At 44.7% G+C, this 22,709-nt stretch overlaps 1 protein-coding gene across 1 annotated transcript; it reads right to left on the bottom strand.

Moving 5' to 3' along the window:
* Positions 1-189: 189 nt before the first annotated feature.
* On the bottom strand, positions 190-22,178 carry plcd3a (phospholipase C, delta 3a). Its single transcript, XM_010866102.5, has 15 exons — positions 21,847-22,178; positions 14,065-14,232; positions 8,164-8,392; positions 6,659-6,788; positions 5,338-5,563; positions 4,726-4,927; positions 4,425-4,569; positions 4,023-4,175; positions 3,755-3,895; positions 3,490-3,643; positions 3,166-3,282; positions 2,721-2,899; positions 2,303-2,438; positions 1,749-1,898; positions 190-1,629 (listed from the first exon to the last, which is right to left on the bottom strand). Exons 1-15 carry the CDS (start codon positions 21,941-21,943, stop codon positions 1,481-1,483), a joined length of 2,376 nt encoding a protein of 791 aa, XP_010864404.1. The 5' UTR covers positions 21,944-22,178; the 3' UTR covers positions 190-1,480.
* Positions 22,179-22,709: the final 531 nt, after the last annotated feature.

Raw genomic sequence — 22,709 nt, forward strand, 5'->3', positions numbered from 1 at the left:
CAAACAATATTTATCTCTTCTTCATAACAATACAATACATCTTGAGATAAAGCATGCAGCCAAATAAATACTGTATTGTATGTGATTTTCTACACTATCAATGAGAATATCGCCCCAGTAGCTCTGTTTTATATGTACTGAAAGTACAGACTGAAGCGTTCTTTTATAGTTACATGGACTGGAAAATAATTCAGATCTAACATGAATTTATTACTGTACCATATGAATCTGACACCAATGGAATAGCCATTTAGAGTATACAATGAAAGGGATAGAGCTATGTACGTGTGTATCGGTTTAACGAGAATGAAGAATTCCAAGGCTCCTTGTATTTAAATACGGCAGGCACATGCGAATATAGTACTTTAAATTATCAAAATAATTATTGTTTTTTCGTAATTCAAGTGGCTTAACATTCAAATGCATTTGCCTGTGAGAATAAATAAATAGTATATTATATACATTTATATGTTACATAAAAGCACTTGAATAACAAGAGTCAATTATGGATTACACACAAACTGACCTTGAAAATCCACGTAAGCTAAATACTTTGACCATGTACAATATAAGCATGGTAAATTACAAAATTCTTTGTTTGACTGTGATTAGGTACTGTATACAGTTAAAGGAAATGTCAAATAGACAGTAATCATATTACTGAGAGAATTACAATACTGTAACTACATTAGAACATTTTACAAACACTGTAATATATAAAACTTCCATCAGCAACTGAAAATTGAAGGAAAAGTGTTGCCACAAATATATTTTTCTTCTCAAAAGCATTATAAAAACATTAAGTGCTAAAATGTATTACCTTCTTCATTAGGTCATTTTGACCTTACCATGTCAGGCGTGACAGACCAATACCATAACAACTAGGCTTGATTAACCTGTTCAATTCAGTCATAAAACATCATCATAAACATCTTCTATCGTCCTTATGAAAAGAGATCAACTTCATACTGTGCCTGAATAAAATCCTTCGAGAGATAACCAACATTTTTACGTAAAAATGGTAGCATATAAACTAAATCTTTATCTTTATCTTCAGGACCTGGCTTCAAGTAAAAATAAACATCAGTTAAAACCTATTTATATCTACAGTATATTGGTTTGGTGACAGAGTTATGTTGCAAAACAGGTAAGCACAAGATTCATATCTCCATGGAAACAGACAGGAACACTTGGAATTCACTGACAAGTGATTCCAGAACACTCTGACAACTGCAACATGCCAGTTTCCCTTCCATGAAACACTGTTCATTAATAGCTTAGACCTCCATCTTGGGTTGAGAAGGCCTGAGAAGGACTGATGTGATGCCTTTCCATAGACAAGGAGACTTGCATGTCCTGTCAACTCAACTGGGGGGTATGAAATGACTGTTGAGACCTAGGCAGGAGGCAGCTTGTCCTCTTCAACCCCAGCCATGGGGAGAATATAGATGAGCATTGTGTGAGTTCAGGTAAAGGGAGGTCATGTCTTGCCATTGCTCTTGGCCAAGGCTATACGCTCGGACACAGTCTTGATGTGGACCCCTTTACGGGACACCTTCACGTGGATGAAGAGGGTGGATGGAGACAGGCTGGAGCCATCTGCCTTTAGCAAGTGGACATGGCGGTAACCTAGGAGAAAACGAGACACAGCTGTAGGTCACACACACACAGACACACGCACACACAGACACACGCACACAAACAATCTACACGAACACCACTACAACAGATAGGTGGTCTTCCGGTACCTATCCGGAGGCTGGTGAAGGGCAGCGTGTACTGGCCCACAAAGTCATTCTTCCCTGTGTGGTCATGGTCCTCAACTACAAAGCGGACCAGGGCCAGGTCCGGGACCTGCAGCTGAAAGCTTAACGTACTGTCCCAGCGTGGGTTAAAACCTGCAGGGGGCGTAGAAGAACTGTCAGGGCACACCACCATTCAACACCATTCACATGGCCGAGAACTGCTCCAAACGCTGGGTTAACAGTGTTCTATGCGATACATTTTATTTTTCGGTAATCACGTCATCATCACTGGCGTCATCATTACGGTGAAGATAGCTAACAGTGTGCTTTAGCATGAAGTCACATGAGTAACGCATGTTAACAGTCAGTTCTGATTAGTGCTCTGAAATGCTCATGTTTATTCCTGATACAGGATCATTGATTAACTGTTACTAATGCCATGACTGTCTTCTAATTATAGGGTCTTCATGGTAACCTAAGGCTGTATATAGCCTGGCCAGACAATATTTAGACACTCAAAGGTAGTGGAACACACACATAACAGAACGGCAGTTTACCGTTATTGTCGATGCGGTGGGTTTTGTCTCTGGCGTTATCGATGGACACGCCGTGAATCTCCACCCACACCTGCGGGTCCACGATGGAGTTGGGGTTGTCTGTGTTGATCTTAGGCAGCTGCTGTGCTGATATAATCTGAACACAACATCGCCCCAAATTACACTGTGTGCCTTTCTGCTTCGAATTCTAACGCGTACACTGAAATTGTTTCACACCACACCGCCAAACGAATGTCAACGGAGTCATTCATTTCACTGTCAGCTATTTGTTTTTACTGCTATTCCACCGAAGCATGTCACTGCATATACATAGTAAACCACACTGCATATACATAGTAAACCACACTGCATATACATAGTAAACCACACTGCATATACATAGTAAACCACACTGTCTGGTCTCCAGCAGGCTCCTCACCCGTATGGTGAGCTGCGTGGGGATGTGTCCCGGCCCGCCCCCGGTGATTTCCGGGTTGAAGTTGGAGCTGGGGCTACACAGGAAGCTGGGCTTGAGTATGTATCCGCAGCGACCATTAGGCAGGAAGCGGCCCTGGTTCAGATCCATCTGCTCTCCCGGAGTCTGGAAATTTAAAGCCACTGGGGGGCAGGGGGTTTGAAGAATAAATACACATGAACAACATAACACATGAACAACACCATGTACTTTCCCAGACAAGCGGAGTAAGGAACAAGAGGCACATGGCAGCTCACAGCAGCGACATTCGCAATGCTCTCAGGGGAGAGATTGGCCCAATGCATATTGAGTTCCTGTCTCCAGGGACTTCCAGGAGACACTGGTAAATGAATGAGCCCCTTCTACCAATCCAAACCACCCCACCCTCACCTCCAGCCGGAGTACAAACCCATGGAGCAGCCGCCGTTCCACATCTCCTGGGGGTCGTAGTTGGAGGACTGTAAACGCTGGCCCGAAGGGTAGATCCGGCTCAGCTGTCCGCAGTTGTGTTTGACAAACAACTTTCCTGGAAGCAGAGGAAAGAGGAAGAGATCCTTGTCAATACCTCGGGAAAGAAATACGGAGACGGAAAAACACACAAGCATGTAGGACATGTAGGACAACACAAACAAATACACCCTTTTATTTACAGGGAGTTTCTCCGCAACCAAAAGTGGTTTAAGGTTCCCAACCGCTCTGCTACAGAGCATTGTCATTCAAAGCCCCTTCTTGCCTGAGTCCTTGATGAGTCTGAGGGCATCATTCTCATTGAAGGACGATAACTCATCAGGTGGCTTGCGAGCAGAATGTTGGAACCCGGGGAAAGGAACACTTCGACAATACACCACCAATTCAGACAGCTCCGGGCTCAGCTTAGACGAAGCCGCCTGATTGAGCAACACGGCGCACATGAGAATAGTTTGATACGCTGTATGATCTATTTCATCATGCACTGTTGAAAAATGGCTAGCTTGGTCAAGGCCTGTCAGTCAAATCACCCTGGAAGGGTCCTTCTTGTCCTTCCTGCTGCTGCCTGCTGCCTCGTCGTCTGAGCTGTTGTCAAAGCTGCTGTTCTTCACTAGCCGGCTCAGGAGATGATCACTCTTCTTTCCCTTGACCAGAATACGACCCCTCAGCTCCTGCAAGAGATAGGAGACAGATGCTTCAAAGCCCCGAAAAAAGTATGTTAATGTTCCTGTTAATCGTTTTGTGGACACAGGAGGGATGGGAGACAGAATCCTATAGAGGCAGCCGACGAGGTGGTACCTCAGGTGAGGGCAGCTCCATCAGGGGTTTGTCGCTGAGCGGCTTGGTAAGCAACTTCTTGCCCAGGATGGTGCGTAGGTGTCTGGCCATAACTGCTTGCTGGTCAACAGAACAGTGGTTCTCTAGGGACAGGATCAGAGGGTATGGAGATGCCTGTGGGAGGAAAAATGGGCTGGCTCATTAGGAGCCCTGTATGTTGAGATCTTAGCTTGTTAGGTCCTACAGCCAAAAGTGCTTGAACCAAAGGCCAGTAGAGGCTGAAAGTCTTGAATACAGCATGTTTATCACTAGTTTGTTTCTTACTTGTTTGTGTTTCCCCTATGTTGTTTAGATGACGAGAACACCTTGTTTTCCTTTATGTGTCACAAATAACTACCCCCAGGCCATCCAGATTGTGCTCACCTTAAAGGCGTACTGGGCGATTGTCTCAATGACCTCTTTGAAGAGCACCTTGGAGGTGAGTGTGTGTCCGTGGTAGATGACCGGCTCACCCCTGTCCCCGTCCCAACAGTCCAGCTCCACACAGCGACATCCCTGGTTCAGAGCCCTGTTACATCCACACACACACACACAACCACACACACAATAATGTGCCAGTGTGCATGAAGACGTGTCTATCTGTGCGAGTGTGTATGCACGTGTGGGTATGTGTGCCGGTGTACATATCTGTGTGAGTGTGTGTTTGTTTGTGTGTATTTAGTACCTGATGTAGGGCTCCACGCTGCTGGCACCGGTCACCTGGTCCTTGGTGAGGTAGGTGTTGTGGGAGGAGGAGATGTAGTAGTGGGTCAGGGGACGGGTCATGTCCTGATACACCTTGGCGTGGTCAGGGTTGAACACGTCATTCTCCATGGATAGCATGTACATGGTGAAGCCGTTCTGGGTCATGAACATGTTCTTCTTGGCTGCAAGGGGGAACGCCACATTCAATCAGTGACCCTTTTATGAAGATTACATGGACTGTTTTATACACAGTGTAAATTATTAGTCAACTACTAATATATGTGTATATAATATATACAGTCAACAATTAGGGGTGACAGTGGCTCAGTGGTTAGGGAATCAGGCTTGTTCCAGGTTCGAATCCCAAGTGGGCCAATTTCCGTTGTGTCAAGGCACTTTACCCTACATCATTCTGGGGAAAAATGTCCCTGTACTTACTGTAAGTCAATTTGGATCAAATTGCCTGCTAAATTCTGTAAATGTAATGTAAAATTAGCCTCGGGTCAATACGCCATTTGTAACATGAAAATACAAGCACATGAAAACAGCTTCTAGCTTTTGTTGGTTGTGACGACAGCTTGCTTGGGCCTACCCCAGTCGTTGAGCTCGTAGGTCAGGATGAGGTTCTGAGCGTGGCTCAGGGAGCACTCCTCCCCCTGGTCCCCGAGAAAGTCTCTCAGCTCGGCAGTGGACATCATACAGCCGTTACCAGAGTAGTGCCTGAACACCATGTCCAGCTCCGGCCGTCTCATCAGCTCCCGGCAGAACTCCTCTATCTCTATGTGGTCCAAACGGCCGTCACATGACCGGTCGGCTTTCTGATGCCAGGAATGGAATAGAGGGACACAGAGACAGATGGAGGTAGACAGACAAACAGGTACACAGACGGACAGACTTTGGTTTGGGCTGATCTGATGAAAACAGTTTCACAGAGTCCATTTAAACTGTACCCACAGGCCATCAATGTAAAAGAAGAGGTTCTCTGGTTCATTACGGTGGTGCCAAACCCCTGCCCACTGCGGAGGGGCCGGGGGTGGGCCTCAGAGAAAGAGGTCACATGTTGAAGGAGGGAGCAGGAAAACAACATGACGGCCAGGAGAAATGAGAGCTGTGTGACGTAGCTAACAGTGAATAAGCAGAGAAATGACTGGCTGCCAGCCTGTAAGAGGACAGCATGTGAGGAGGAGGGCTGAGAGGAGAAAGGGAGAGAAGGTTGAGGGGAGAAAAATGTAAACAGAGGACAGGGGGACTGCAAGGGAAGAGAGAAAGAGCAGCATAGAAAGGGAGAAGTGGAAAAAAACAGAGCGAGGGGATCAGTTGGCTTGGCCTCCTGGTTGGCTTGGTCTCCTGGTTGGCTTGGCCTCCTGGTTGGCTTGGCCTCCTGGTTGGCTTGGCCTCCTTGTTTACAATGATTTTATACATAGTTATATTTAAGATTTTATACTTATGTAATTTTGCAGATCAACAGGAACAATTAGGCTTAAGTGCTTTGCTCAGGGACATCTTGACAGATTTGTTTTCCCTTCTTGGCTCTGGGATTGAAATCAGTGACCTTTTAGTTACTGGCCCAATCCTCTAACCCAGGTGTGTGCAAACCTTCTGGCTGGAGGGCCACAAAGTGAGCCAAGCATTAGTCCTGTGATGTATGATACATTTGTCATTCAGGACCAGAAATTGTCATCTCTTACAACATTTACAGGTTCGTAATAATTTCTTCACTCTTTTAAACTTGCTGAAAATTTTTAAGAGTGAATCTGAGTGATTTTTAATATCTTAATGCTCTAACTACCGCTGGCCTTAGTTTGCCCAATCCTGCCCCAACACTAGGCTACCTGCAGTCTCAGGCTGGCTTCAGGCTGCATCTGCAAGGCAAGGCCACTAAAACAATCCACGCCCTCCTGGGTGAGCCTCACCTTGAACAGTGTGCGTGCGTACTGCTCATTCAGGTCTATGTTGATCATCCGGAGCAGGCATTTGACCTCGTCATAGCTCATCTTCCCGTCCTCGTTCTCATCTGCTCGTCTCAGGTAGCCACTGATCCAGGTGTGGGGAGTGAAGGAGGGCAACCAGGGAAGAATAGCTAGCCCCCAACACATCCTTAAAGATGTACTCCTTCTTTTTTTTACATTCTTTTAAAGCTCTTACTGCTAGAAATATCCTACGTGTAAATAATTAAAACTACACAAACTAAGAGTAAAAAGCTAAAATTAAGAAGTACAGCATCAAGGTAGTGTAATGACAGCTGTAATGTCATCAACCTCCTCCTTTGCTTGAACTAAAATAGGAGCAGTAGAGAATAAAAAGAGAACGCATAATTGCTTTATTCCCAGTTCTCCATTGAGTGTCTAATTATTATTATTATCGAGATGAGCCCAAGTTGTTTGCACTGTTGTATGTCTGTGGACTGTGGACATCCTGTAGTGTCAACATCCAGCTGAAGTGTCACAACTGAAAGCCTGCCTTAATGAATGATACTGTACACAGTGCTGACGTAGAGAGAGGAACCTGTATCGTGTCTTCCTCCAGGGCTCACAACAACACGAGCTTGGCGGCTCTTTATAAGTCCACTGCAAACACTACTCAAATATTGGCCAATCATGAGCTGAGTTGCCTAGACATGTCCCGTTGCTTTTCTCGCAAATCTGTAACCAGAAAACAAGGCCAACGTTTTATTGCCCAACAATGACGGGCCACCCGGCCGGGTCAGTCAACATAATCTAGCGGATGCTGGGTCTCTGCGACAGGACGAGGATCACTGAGCATGTGTGGCAAAACAGTTTTAGAGATATATGTAAGTTTTTTTTTTTTGTGCAAATGTCCAATATATTATTCAATGGTTTTTTCCCCATTTTGTTTTAGGTACTAATCTGACAAGTATTGAGTTGCGCAGGCTTTGCCAATCTACACAGCGGTGGTGACATCAGGTCAGCAGGGTGAGTGTTACCTTGCAAAGCCTACATTTAGTCAGAATCGGCCTAGAAACGTCTTTGATACTGCGCCTGATGTACAGTGTGTCAGTATTAATACTGATCCACTATTGGGGACCATCAACGCTGACAAGAACAGATACAGGTTTCCACAAGTTTGTCTGCAGTTCCACAGAGGCTAAACCAGGGAATATTATTGACAATATTAAGACATTAATTAACTATTTACACAGTGCTTCTTGCTAGAGCATTATTCAAGGATGGTTCATAGAATGAATAGATTAACCGTGGGCATCCCAGTCAGGCTGCCAGTTAAAAGAGACTCCAAGCCCATTCTATGCATTCTAATTCTATGGGTCCATGTGACAGTGTTGAGTTCCAAGTCAGAGTCAGTCACCATGGAGATCCCGGCTGCCCGGCTGGCACTATATTTACTGTGGGTATTGGCTGGCAGCCTGTCACAGTGCAGAGCCATGGGAGGTAAAGGATATTGGTCTAGTTTCTCCTTCTGGGTCATGCTGGCGATACGCTCCTTCAGCGTGCGGATCCCCCTGACCCAGCTGCGTGCCTCCTCCTCAGTCGGACAGCACAGATCCAGACTTTTCCGGGTTCCTCGGAACACCAACGTGAAGCAGTGGTTCTCTGGTACCGATCCGGAGAGCCTCCGCAGAGCCTCCGACTGACAGCCCTCACGCACACACTCCACCTCGGTAACTGAGACTGGCGCAGGAAGGGAGTTGAGGATGGAGGAAAAGAAAATGGTGGGAGAAACAGAGAGAAACATGTTCTCAGTCTGGGTAAGGGAATGAAGACAATACAAACAGCACCTTGGTAGCGACGTCTTTTGAGCGCTGTGATCAGGTCCTGGTAATGAAACATGATCTACACTGACGGGGCAAACGCGGCTGTGGAGCGTTTACACGTATAGGCCTACGGTAGATTAATCTGTCTGACAAGGGGCTTATTTGACCGGCAGTCAAACCATCAGGTCTTTGAGGGACCTTTTGACCAACGCCAAGAGGTTTGTGTGTGTAAACGCTGAAAATAAAAGCAGTACTGTGGACTTATGGATGTAGAGTGGATAATAACGGTAACATTTGGGGTGACATTGGTGTCAGAAGCTTTTATGTGATGGTTGATTGACTCTATGCTAAGCAACACAACACCAGCCCATCAGCCCCTTACTCTCCCTGCACCACATCCAGAATAGTACCTGGTGCAGTCTTCAACACCAGCTCCAGGTCAGCCCAGCTCACTGACTCTCACTCTCTGACCCGTTACAAACCCTGAGTGGAAACCCACACCGCTTTGTTCATTTAACAGCCCGGAGGCGTGTTTGGGCTTTTAAAGATTTAAAAATCGTCCAATTATGTAAATATATTATGCAATGCCCTTATGCACTAGATCAGCTTTCCATGGGCACTGACTTGTGCCAAGGTCTGCCACAAGACAACTGTCTCTCCTGACAATGGGCTCTTTCTGTTAACAGCCCCAGTCTCTACACCTCCTCAAAATCGCTGACACATTCTTGCCCGTTGCTCATTGACTCGGGTGACATTTCAAAACTGAGAGTAGGAAGATAGAAGTGTGTGTGTGTGTGTGTGTGTGTGAGTGAGTGAGAGAGAGAGTGAGCATGACTGGCTTTGCCACAGTGTTAAGCTTGCTGCACATTCTCCAAAGCTCATCTGAACAGAAGGGATCAAGCCGAGCTGCAGGTGCCAGACCCAAAAGGCCCCATAGAACACCTGTAGTCGGGCCTGCCCCCTGGGGTGTTATCAGGCCCCTGGGATGTTATGGGGCCCCTGGGATGTTATGGGTCCCCTGGGGTGTTATCGGTCCCCTGGGGTGTTATCGGGCCCTTGGGATGTTATCGGGCCCCTGGGGTGTTATCAGGCCCCTGGGGTGTTATCGGTAGCTATCAGTTGTATGGAGGGCCTGTCATTGTTCTGTGGCAGCCCAATCTCTTAAGATCTGCGTCCCATATGCACACAAATGCATACTTCCTATGCGTCAGTATGTTAATGTGTAAGTCAACACATTTAGTAACGTAGCATGGACCTGGAGGGGGCGCTTCTAGCATGGACCTGTAGGGGGTGCGGCTGGCGCGGACCTGAGGTAGACCCTTGACCCCCGTTTTTTACAAGTTTTTTCTCAAACTTGATCTAAACAAATTCAACCTCTTGTTCACGTGACATGTTGTGTTTGAAAAATAGTGTCTGTATTAAGGTTACTATAGCAGCATACATCTACTGTGTTCTAAATCATTCATCTTCACTAAGATATGTTTCAACAGGGACAAAGACAATATTGTGCTTTTTAATAAATGTGAAGAAATATAAATGCGTCACATAACGTCATAGGCCTATATAATAAAGTGTATGAATTCCTAGTTTAGTCAGAATAACTACGAAAAAGTCAGGCAAACTGACCTTTTCGTATGTTGGGTGTCAGATACGACTTAACTCTATGAGATCTTGGTCTGTGACGTTAGCCAACTCTGACCAAGTCCATGTTTGGCCGTGTTCTGGGAAAACAGCTACTGGACTCCCATCACAACCCCCTAACCCCACAGCACCAGCCAGCTGGCCTGCCATCCTCCAGGAGGCTGTATCGGTTCCACACAGTAGAGGGGCTGGGTCCCTGAAGGCCTGGCAGGGGACAGGACGGGGACATACTTTACATTCCATGGCCCAGGAATAATTAGCTCTGTAGTTGCATGGTGAGGGTGCTAGATTGGGCAATGAAAGAGAGGAAGAAAGAGAGTGAGAAAGAGAAAAAAGAGAGAAAAGAGAGAAAAAACTAGAGCACATGTGAGCAAGACAAAAAGAGAGAGAATGAACGAGAGGGAGAAAATGAAAGAGAGAAAAGAGGGAAAGAGAGCAAGAGAGACGAAAGAGAGTCAAAAGAGAGACAAAGAGAGGGGGAAAGATATAGAAGAAATTGGGAGGAGAATGATAGATAGAAGAAAATGTATGCCTTAACCACTGCAGCGGGCTCTAGATAAGTGTGACCGCTGAATGACCTGAATGTAACAAAAGTCGAGGAGACAGATGGTGATAAGGTAGCTCCCTCCACCGTTCTTAGCTGCTTGCCCTCGGTGTTTCACCCAGCCCAGCACATGTTGGTGGTGTCGCAAGGTGCTCAGGCAGTGTTGCGTTCCCCTTGAGGGTAACCGTTGCACGCGGTCTCGGTTGTCATATTGGACCTTGACATTCCTACCTGGTCACAAAACCGCTCAGTTGTTTAATCGTTAACCTGATTTTGGTTCTGAGAGGACTTAACCTGTGTTCAATGTTTCCACTCTCCCTTCAGGTGTCTTCAGGTGTTAGCAATTCATTTCATGAACTGGAACTTTATGACTGAAAAAGATACACCTAGAAGTTACATTGATGTTAAGCCATTCCAAAGGGACCATGATCACTAATTCATAAAAAAAAAAATGTGTCAGAAACATACAAAAACCATGTGAACTTATGAGGCACAAACTTAAAGTGGAGAACAGCAGTTGAAACAGTATCAAAGTGTCCTCCCCGCCCCTGTGTTTTTGGAAATAAAGTTTGGAGATCTTTCACCACTCTGAAATTCATGGAGAGTACTGTGGATGCTAGGACTGACCAGCTGACCAATGATAATGGGAATCATGAATTCAAAGTGTTTACTTTCTTACTCTTTACAAACATTGTTAAAACAAGCTGATATTTTGGGTTCTGATTCGGTTGGGACCCAAAATAATTCAAGAAGCATTTGTATGTTATTATCAGTAATAACTCAATTCAATAATACATTTTTAGGTAAAGAAAAATGTGTGTAGTAAATACTGATTGCCCTGAGTAGTGTTAGTGTAGTTGCCAATACACACCATGGATTTGAGTCCTACAGTAATATAGTCATGAGGCGATGTTATAATCCGTGGCTCACACACAAACCAAAAACAATAATATCCAATGTGCAGAGTAGAGCAAAGGACCCAGTATATTTGTCTTATGGGGAAAAAAAGGGATAGAGCCATGGGTTTTCATCTACCACATGGATATTACTCAGAACAAATCCCTGTCTTTTATTATCTTTGTCTTAAATCTCCCATCTCTTCTCCCCTCTGCTACTCTGCTGTTTCCCTGTAAACGTCTTGTGGATGAAGAGGCCAAACCACACAGAGATTTACAACTAGGACTAGAACGCCCAGGGATGCTAAATGCTTCACCAGCTGCCCACCTCCTTTAAGCTTCATGTTGCATGTGTGTGTGTGTGTGTGTGTGTGTGTGTGTGTGTGCATGTGCACAAATGTATAACTGCGAGAGAAGGGAAGGGGTGACAAATCTAAGATTCAGAATAGAGTTCCCATAGTTTAATGGCCCAGAACATTCTGGAATTACGGCCAAAATTCTCTCTCCTTTCAAAGGGGACAGTAATTATTAGAACCAGCTTCTCTTTCTGATCTGTTCATTGCCGGCAATGGTTTAGCCAGCCAAAAAAAAAACTGATATGTCGAAGGCTGAGAGATAACAAGCTCCTTGACGATTATGCTGACTGCATCCAGTACACCTGTTTATACCAGCCATTGACCCCTGTCAACTAACATAGGGCAGGTATGAATTTCCTGTGTGTAATCTTTGGATGCATAACAACAGGTGATATAACATACAATTACACAGATTATAGCATCTGACTTAAATGCTCAATTATTTGAAGGGAAAGGTATACCATGGGGCCTCATTTTGGGCTAACATGAATAGCCCAACCGTCTGAGAATAAAGAACTGGTTAAATCCGGCCCAATGTGGAGTTGAATAGGCAAGAACAGAGAGTTTGTCCTATCCTGTCTGTTTTCTTTCCTGATTATTTTTCTCTGATGATCTTCATCTGAAGCAAAATCAACCAACAACCAAGAATCCTATTACTGAAAATTAAACATACCAAAACCTACGTTCCTTATGTACTTCCCACATCAACACACCATAACCTCCTAGTCAACCCCTCCCCTTTTACTCCCTAACCTCTCTATCTACCCCTACCCTTTTACTCCCTAACCTCTCTATCAACCCCTCCCCTTTTACTCCCTAACCTCTCTATCAACCCCTCCCCTTTTACTCCCTAACCTCTCTATCTACCCCTCCCCTTTCACACCCGAAGCTCACAATCCACACCTGCCCTCTTACACCCTAACCTCTCAATCTACAGCTTCCTTCCCACATCCTAACCTCCTAAATCTAACCTCTCTCAAACCCTAACCTCTCAATCTACAGCTTCCCTCCCACATCCTAACCTCCTAATCTACCTCTCCCCTCTTACTCCCTAACCGCTCAATCTACACTTCCCCTCAGACTCTACCCTCCTAAAATACACCTCCTCTCTCACTTTCTAACTTCCTAATCTTCACCTCACCTCTCACCCCTTACATCCTAATCTATAGCTACCCTCTCTCTAATCTTACTCTCATACCTTCTTCTACTTTATGCCTCACATTTACCTAAACTTCTCCTAATCCACACCTCCACTCTCCCAAATCTACATCTTCTGTATCCCCTCCTGTCCTTCTCATTCACACCCATCTTTTCCCTCTTCCCCCATCTCCTAATCCATACCCATTTCCTTCCTCCTCCTCCTCCCACATTCCTACTTCCACAGCTCACACTTCAGTACCTGGGGTCCTTATCCCTTCTGTGCCCAGGGTCTATTCCATTCAGTACCTGGGGTCTATGCCATTCAGTACCTGGGGTCTATTCCATTCAGTGCCCAGGGTCTTTTCCATTCAGTGCTCGGGGTCCTTATCCCTTCTGTGCCCAGGTTATATTCCCTTCAGTGCATGGGGTATAATCCTTTCAGTGCCCGGGGTATATTCCATTCAGTGCCCGGGGTATATTCCATTCAGTGCCCGGGGTACATTCTCATCATTGCCCTGGTTATATTACCTTCATTGCCCTGGGTATATTCCCTTCATTGCCTGAGGTATATTACCTTCATTGCCCGGGGTCTATTACCTTCATTGCCCGGGATGTATTACCTTAATTGCCCGGGGTCTATTACCTTCATTGCCCGGGATATATAAACTTCATTGCCCGGTGTCTATTACCTTCATTGCCCGGGATATATTACCTTAATTGCCCGGTGTCTATTACCTTCATTGCCCGGGATGTATTACCTTAATTGCCCGGGGTCTATTACCTTCATTGCCCGGGATGTATTACCTTAATTGCCCGGGGTCTATTACCTTCATTGTCCGGGATATATAAACTTCATTGTCAGGGCTATATTACCTTCATTGCCCGGGGTATATTCCCTTCATTGCCCGGGGTATATTCCCTTCATTGCCCAGGGTATATTCCCTTCATTGCCCGGGGTATATTCCCTTCAGTGCCCGGGGTATATTCCCTTCAGTGCCCGGGGTATACTCACAGGTCTGTTGTGCCTTGGCCTTGCTGGAACTCTTGGTGGACTCACACCACACAGTGACCCCGTCCTCCAGCAGGCGCAGGATACGGCTCTTCTGCCACCTCTGGGAGCGAACCTTCACCATGTTGGAGCCCTGCATCATCACACGGACATCCTGGTCGTCCAGCAGCCCTGGAGACACAAGAGCAGCACGAGGTCAGGGTCAAACACCACTGCCCTGGTTGTCCAGTGACCCTGGAGACACAACACAAGAGCAGCACAAGGTCAGGGTCAAACACCACTGCCCTGGTTGTCCAGTGACCCTGGAGACACAAGAGCAGCACGAGGTCAGGGTCAAACACCACTGCCCTGGTTGTCCAGTGACCCTGGAGACACAAGAGCAGCACGAGGTCAGGGTCAAACACCACTGCCCTGGTTGTCCAGTGACCCTGGAGACACAAGAGCAGCACGAGGTCAGCGTCAAACACCACTGCCCTGTTTTCCCACTAATATGATGTCATGCACTGTGTCAGGGTTAACCACAGGACCCTGAGTCACAGTGAAGGAGCAAGTCCTCCCATTATCCACTCTAGTTGTGTACTCCCTCACTGGCGGCTCATTGAGAGTTCAGTTAGTCGCTTCCACTTTTAGAAACGGCTGTATGCATAAATCATCCGCGCCTTATCACACTATCACAATAAAATCACTGTGAAGTGGATTCTGCTGGACAGGGACTCATACAAGCTTAATATCATGACAGGGTTACATTAGGTGTTATTCCTGACCCAGTCCCCAAGTCTGTAAGTAGAATAACAGTCACATAATCACCCCATTCATATGGCCACGCTCCTCCAAAAACGCAGTGTTCTTAAAGAAAGACCTCACCTTGTGACCTTTTTCATACTATTCTTTTTTTTACCAGTCAAACACGCTAACAAAACATTCCCATTTACAGACAGTTCTTGTAAGTTTGTTTTGTTTGAATAGTGGGACTTTTCCGATGGAAGGAGAGTTCATATGAATGATCAAGTGACTGGTTTTCCCCTTGAAGAACCGGTCGGCTAACATACCAGTTAAGCACAACGCACAGGTGTAGGCAAGCAATGGGTGATTGGATGAAGACGACTTGGAGGAAATCCTCCTTTAGAAGTGCTGCCGCCACTCACCACAAACAAAGGCCACGTTCTCGTGTTAGTGGCTAAACAAAGGACTTTGTTTTATACACAACCCTCTGGAGGTGCAACGCAGATAAAGTGGGAAGATTCAGGCTACAGAAGGACAGACTCCCCATAGATTTACTGACTTCAGAGTGGGCAAACATTTTTACTAGATTTCACAGTCTATATTCCTATCAAGTTGTATAAGTTGTATGAGATTTTTCATGGTTTTCCAATCCAAGCCAGACTTTGGAATGCTGGACAACAAGAAGCAGAATGCTGGGATTTGGAACAGATGTCAGTGTGTCAAAGATTAATGTCCCTCACATGCCAGAGGCAGTCCAATGAAGAAACAGAAAAAAGGGATTTGAAGGAAAAGGACTTGTTTATTGTCCTGCAGAAACACAGTGTTGCTTACGATCAGTCAGACTGGAGTCATCACTACCCATGGTCATTTAAAACTGACGCAATCCACAGACAGAATGTTGTCTCATATACATGCCTCAACAGATATTTCAGGGAAAACTGCTGAGCTGCTTTATCCTCTATTTCTTAAGTAGAGACTGAGGTTTGTTGACACACGCATCATCACGCTGAAATTACACACAGTAATGTCCTCACAACTGCAGTCAGATGCTTATCACTGAAAACAATTATACTAAGGCAGTAAGGCATGTGGTAGGTGGCCAATTTGCCATGGCTAAGAACTGTTTATGTGATGTCACACCATGGGTATAACATCACATCAATTTCTCCTGCCCTAATTGAGTTGCTAACCGGTTAATAAGTGCAATAAGCTATCTTGGAAGTTTGTGATATATTGCTAATATACCATGGCTAAGTGCTGTGTCAAGGCACGCCAAGATTTGTCGTGCCTAATAGCTCTTAGCTGTTGTATATTGGCCATATAACACAACGCCTTGTGCCTAATTGCTTACATTTAACGCTGCTGTCAGCCAATTAGCATTCAGGATTCAAAGCCAGACAGTTTAAAAAATAATTTCTGTCTCCTTCAGACAGCTGCTTCTGTAGATTTGGTGAATAGGACCTCATACACTATTCAGCTGTGTTTTTACCTACGGCAGAAGGTTTCAAGGTCCCCCCCCCTAAGGAATGGTGCATGTATAAAGCCTGAATCTAAGGCAACGCCCTGCCGTGGGCACACTCACACACACACTCACACACACACTGACACACACACCCAAACTCAGGTACCATTAACACATCCAGCACTCCAAATGAGCGGTTGTAACCATTTCTGATTGAAGGGCGTGATAATGTATAAACACCAGATTTCTGTATATTTACTTTATTGCAAAACATTCTATGGTTGGTAGAGCATGGTACTTGATGCGCCGAGTTTGTTGGTTCAATTCCCACAAGAGGCCAGTGCGGGACAAAATGTATGAAAAATGCATGAATTCACTACCTGTAAATGGCTCTGTATAAGTGCTGAGCATCTGCTAAATGACTTAAATGTAAAACTGACCGGAGGGATTAAAGAAAGATGTTGTCATTAGCACACCGGCAATGTATCTGGCAGAGGATATTTGTCAAAAGTAGCATGATTTATTCATGACAACAGGCCCACAATGTGTGTGTGTGTGTGTGCTTAACCTCTCAGCACGGCTCTAAACCACATCTTCTGTTCATTTAAATGTGTTGATTAAGCTACGATTTGCTACAAATTCAAAAAAGCATGAAGGGCAACTAACAGTTCAACACTCCAGAGCAGTGCTGTGGATGTCTTCACACCTTCTGGACTACCGTCCTTCATGAGTTGGTGTGTTACTAACAAGTTAACTACAGCCCAAATTAGGATTATTATTATTAGTAATAACAATCCTATACTCCTACCACAAGCCGTCAGCATAACAGTCCTGTTTTAATGACAGTCACCAAGCTGTTGCCACATGCAAAGCATTCGCACAGGTGGTACACAGCCACGCCATTACCAGCATGTCAGTGACCACGCTAAGCTGTCTTAACTGCCAAGTGTTCACCTTTCTGCCTTCTCTCACACCACTAACTAAAGGTATTATTTATGGACCTCCTGTTGTCACATCACTAACATCAACCCCATAATTTTCTCCCTCATCCATAGGCAGAGATACCCTGGCAATTAGTTTATAACCAGTAACTGAAAGCTTGTGAATCAAACAACTCAAGCCAGGAAGGTGAACAATCCCTTGTTCCTCGTACGTAAAAATATACTGAAAATACTTTCATTCATATGTCTTAAGATATGTACGTATAAATAATAAAGATTTAAATAGATATTCTGTAAAAACATATTCCAATATATCACTTACACGTATGGGTAAATAAGTTTTCGTTTTATTTAAATATATTAAACTATTTTATTTTTGCGTACGGGTCTGTCCTTGCTCAAGGCAGTTAACCCTGATTGCTCCCTCGGGCATTCTTTCTCCCCACGGTGGGACCTTGTGTTTAACTGAAGACTGAAACAATATCATCCTCAACACCTCCCCAACACAGGAATGAACTACCGTTTATTGTGCTTTTAGCACAGCTCTTACGGTAATCTAAGGGAAATGATGTTGACACACTTGGTCAGCTGGGACAGCATAATAACCTGGCAAACCACAGAGTTCAGGCCAAACACACAGCCAGGCGACGGTTAATGGCCAATCAGACCCAGTATAGATGCAGAGGTTCAGAAGTGGGTTGCCAGATGTTAGTGACAGTAAACTACTTTTGCCTGCATACATTAATTAAACATATACACATTTTCGGGAAACCATTCTATCTGGCAAAACAGGTTCTGATCTGCGGGAGTACGAAATAAAAGAGATCCATAATAACAAAAGCGGTTTTCCTGAAAACAGAGTCACGGGGTGAAACTGTTACCGTTTTAATTGCAGCCTCTTTCTTTACCAGGTTTAGATGATCAAATTAAGGGCATACCTATAATTAGACTGTTTACTAGCTTTCAGGAGATTCAGGAGAGTCACCGCTGGAAGGTGCAGCATGCGTGCGAAGTGCATGCTGGAGTGGCAACAGGCTAGCACTGATTGTATTTTCAGTAGGTATATCTGTGAGTCTTGTGTGTCTATGGCAAGATAGCGTTTATGAGAAAAATCACAGTAATGACAAGTGCACATTGTCTCCGTAATCAAATAATAAACCCCACAGAGAGCCATAGCTCCCACGGAGACATGGAACCAGGGGGTCTCTACAGTCCCCAAGTCTAAAACAACTTCACAGAAAAACAAAGTACTATACAGATCCGTGATCACATGACTTCCCCTCTGTCATCGGTGACACAAGTAAACCGCTATATTACATTTAAACGACTGAATATATCAAAGATGTCACTGGATAGGCTAGGTGTCTGTGTGAAAACAGAGAACCAAGTGTAATATGGGCTTATACATTAGTTGTAATCACCCAACATGTCGTAGAGTAACATGATGAGTGTCACCCCTCCAGTCTGTGACAGATGTCCCCTGTCATTCTTCTATAAGGCCTATCAGTGCAACTAGTTTAAGTACTTGTCCCAGGGGATCTGCTGCAGTCCAGCCGCACTCTATTGTTCCGAGGTAAGAAATATTCCAACTGAGGTCAAACCAATAATGTTGAACCTAATCAAATCACAGACTGGGACAGGAGCCAAGGAAAATGATTCACTCTGATAAGAAGGCTTGAGGAGTGCCGCCTTAAACTGTGATTTACTAGCCCTGACAAGCTTGTTTTATGGATGCGTTAAAGAACTGACATCACACTTCTAAACATACTAAACACACACTCCCCCACTTGGCAGACACAGACTACCATAAAAGTGTGGCTGAGATTACTGTCTCTCTGCAGCCAGAATGTATCTGATGGTTAATTCATTTAAACTCTATTTAACCAGGCAAGTCAATGAAAAACAGATGTTTATTTACAATATCAGCCTAGTAAGAGACACTACTTTTCTGAGTAAAGGGCTGGGATCTAAAATAAGTGAATGAATAATGTACAAGACAGACAAAAATGCATTGTTAGGCATCCTGGACTTTTAGGTTCTATAGGCTTGGAGGGAAAACCCAAGAGCAGGGACTGAGTAATTCAATTACATTTTACCCATTACGAATAAAAGCATAATAAAAATGAAGAGAACATTTGAACCACAACATTGTGATAAACACAGGCCTGCTTTGACCTAGGTCTATGAAAACGTGATTTTATCACATTTACCCCAAACAAATCACCCACCCCTAACAATTCCATACCACTAGTAAATACTACTTCAAATGTGGGGAAATGAATGAATTAGAAGTGAAAGTTAACAAATGTTTTTGGTATTATTATTATATAAACAGGTTGTCCTTTGACTTATTTACCAAAACAGCTTGCCTTCCTGGAATAGTGAGGGTCATAACCTCCGGAATACCAGCCAGTCATGACCTCCGGAATAACAGCCAGTCATGACCTCTGGAATACCAGCCAGTCATGACCTCTGGAATACCAGCCAGTCACGACCTCTGGAATACCAGCCAGTCATGACCTCCGGAATAACAGCCAGTCACGACCTCTGGAATACCAGCCAGTCACGACCTCTGGAATACCAGCCAGTCATGCCATTCAGTCACAGACACAATCATGACACTGTTAGTTTCATCTGTTAGGAATAATTGGACTGTAAATAATTTTTTGACTTCACTAAACAACTCCACAAGGGATTCAACTATGAAAACAGACAGCTCCTTCTCCACATAGCAAATCTGTCCATGACAGCCATGGTTCTGAGCAGTACCTTGCTCACAGCTCTGCCCAATCTGCAGGCCACCTCCTGTCAGCCTGTGAACATTACCAAGAGTCCTGAATATCAGTATTGCAAGCTTGCAATAATAACCAAGGCTGTTCAGGAACACACACACACACACTCAGACACAACATGGTTGTGTAGTCCAGTGTGCCAGACATTTAGGGGCTTTACAGAGACCCTGACAGGTGCTCTGTCCCCACTCAGCGGTTCTCTATTTTAGGCAACGTGTGGACGTTAGCTGAGAGGGGTTTGTATGAGTAAGTGGGGTGTGGCGGCCATGATGAGAGGCTAGTGAACGAGCAACGCACTGGGGTTAGGGTGGATGCTCATTGGTGGGTGAGGATGTGTGGGACCGAGTTGGAGAGCCTGAATCATACCAGTGGGCCGTTGGACACGTCACGGACACATGACCACTTGACAGTACCCACACACAAACTGCCCACTTGAGTGTGTTCACAAATTAGTGGATTTCAAACTGAGCTTTCATTTAGTTCTGAGGAACTGATTCCCGGGCCTATGCCCAGGCGCGTTGTTCACTGTCCTTGCATTGCTGGTAAGTTGCACCTTGATGACCCTCAATGCGTGGCAGACCATGGGACCACATCACCTCTAGAGCATCCCAGCCTAATTCATCTTCAGACTACTCATGCTAATCTACAAAGCTGTCAATGGACTGGCCGCCCACGTGTATTCCATCTGGCCTCCGGCACCTCTGAACTCTCGCCCCACTGGGTTCCTCTCACCATCCATCACATCAGAATCCACCCTAGAGACCAGGCTTTAGAACTCCCTTGTTGCCCACAACAGAACCTGTCCACGTACATCCAGGCCCGTTGAGATGCACTGTGCCTAAGAGCTAACAGCTGTTTGTGGCCGTGAGTTTAAAACGTCACTTGGCTCATTAAGCAAGCAGATACAGCTGTCTGCCATGAAATTCTACGTTTGAAACCGAGTGGTACTGATACATGGGCACAAATATGCACATACTTGATAGTACAGTATTTTCACAGACCCTTTTTGGCTCAACAGCGCCATTTTTAGAAACCAGTGGCCAAACACTGCAGACTGCATCTTTAAGTAAACTGACAAACTAATTCCACATGTATAAACCTTTACATTCAAATCGAGCTAACAGCAATACATTCAAGCAACTTTTAAAACTGAACCAATGAGTTCAACTAAAATACGATAAGAATACTGACAAAAAATATAATGCATTCAATTGTCTTCAAATAAATAATTGAATCTCTGGAAAAATGTGCATGTCTCCTGACCCGGCCATATCCCACATAAACTAAATAAGAAAAAAATCGTCTATTCCACGTCTTGTCATCCTGAAAGACGTGTTTTCAGCTAACGTCCTTTGCTCAGTCGGATGGGTCTGTGGGCTACCATAGCTACTGTAAATGGAAGCAATGATTTGAACATTGGCTTGGCGGACAACAATTTGACGAACTAGTTGCTTGTCTGGAAAACCATTCAGAGATGCTCTTTACAATCCCAGATCCACCCGAGAGCAAAGGAGGCACCCCCCACCCCCCCCCCGTTTTGTTTCCCCTTAAACACAACAAATGGTAATTAGATGTCATAGGATTTCCAGTGGTAAACTTTTATTTTACCACGGCTTAATTAATGCTTATTTTGACCAATCCGTTGTAAAAAAATAAAAAAGAAATAAGAACAATTTCGAGTGTTGTTGGGAATCATCAAGCATACGGTGCTTTGATTTATTTACACTTCGTAAAACTTGTCAAAATATTATTAGACTACTTTTGGAAGTCCTCATTTTGCTATTAGGCTAAATGTGGTTGTAGCCTAGGTGGATTTGAAATGATTTAATTAATAGTTTAACGTTAACGTCACTATTTGTTGTCCTACCCAGCCTTCTCAGCGGATCCTGCGCTTTAGGTTTGGGTTCCATCGCCTTGGGTTCATGGTGCACGGTGGTGGCAGGTTTCATATTCCTTCCCAACATGATGCAAGTTCCAATTACGTCCTCGTTGAAGTTTTTTCTGCTTGTGGCTCTCCTGACAGGAGATATTAAATAGGCTAGTCAGTGGTATGTATTGGGAGAGCGCAAATTCCAGGTACAGGTGCCGTTTTCTCAGTTCTGCGTGTTTGTGAATTGTGTGCGTCTCTAGATGCGTTCCCCAGGAGAGCGCGATTATCGTTATTCATTTCTTTTCTTTGTGAAGTCCCTCCCTGCGTGGGCTGTGCAAGGAACGTCACCAGACTGAAGACATCCAGGAGTCCTTTAACAGCTGACATAGACATCGAGTCTTTTGCGCTGCTGAAATTTGCGGGTCTGGGAGTCAGTGGGCAAGACTTGTTTTACCCGTATAATCGCGATTGTTTTGATTTTTTGTCGTTTGTTTCAATTTGTTGCCTATGAAACCTATGCCAATCGCTGTGCGTAATCACCAGAGTCCAGTCAAGCGCACGGAAAGCGTTGAAAAGTTAACGATGCACACTGACACAAATCAAATCACCTTTAACAATAGTAACTGACGCTGGAATCTATTTTAACAGGAATAGACGATCGTACACCTCATCAAGACGCTGTAAATTACGCTACTTACAACATCTCATCAATTAATCAGAACAAATAGGCCAAATGTGTAATTAGTTTCAAATCACTTTAAAGGTATTAACAATGTGCACATTGTTCTTCGGTGCAGTTCCCATGTTCAGAGGATTCTGTGTTTTTAGCATTACTACATCAACTTTCGACCCACACAGAA

Source organism: Esox lucius, chromosome 11 (genome assembly GCF_011004845.1).
Source record: "Esox lucius isolate fEsoLuc1 chromosome 11, fEsoLuc1.pri, whole genome shotgun sequence".
NCBI classification, from domain to species: domain Eukaryota; kingdom Metazoa; phylum Chordata; class Actinopteri; order Esociformes; family Esocidae; genus Esox; species Esox lucius.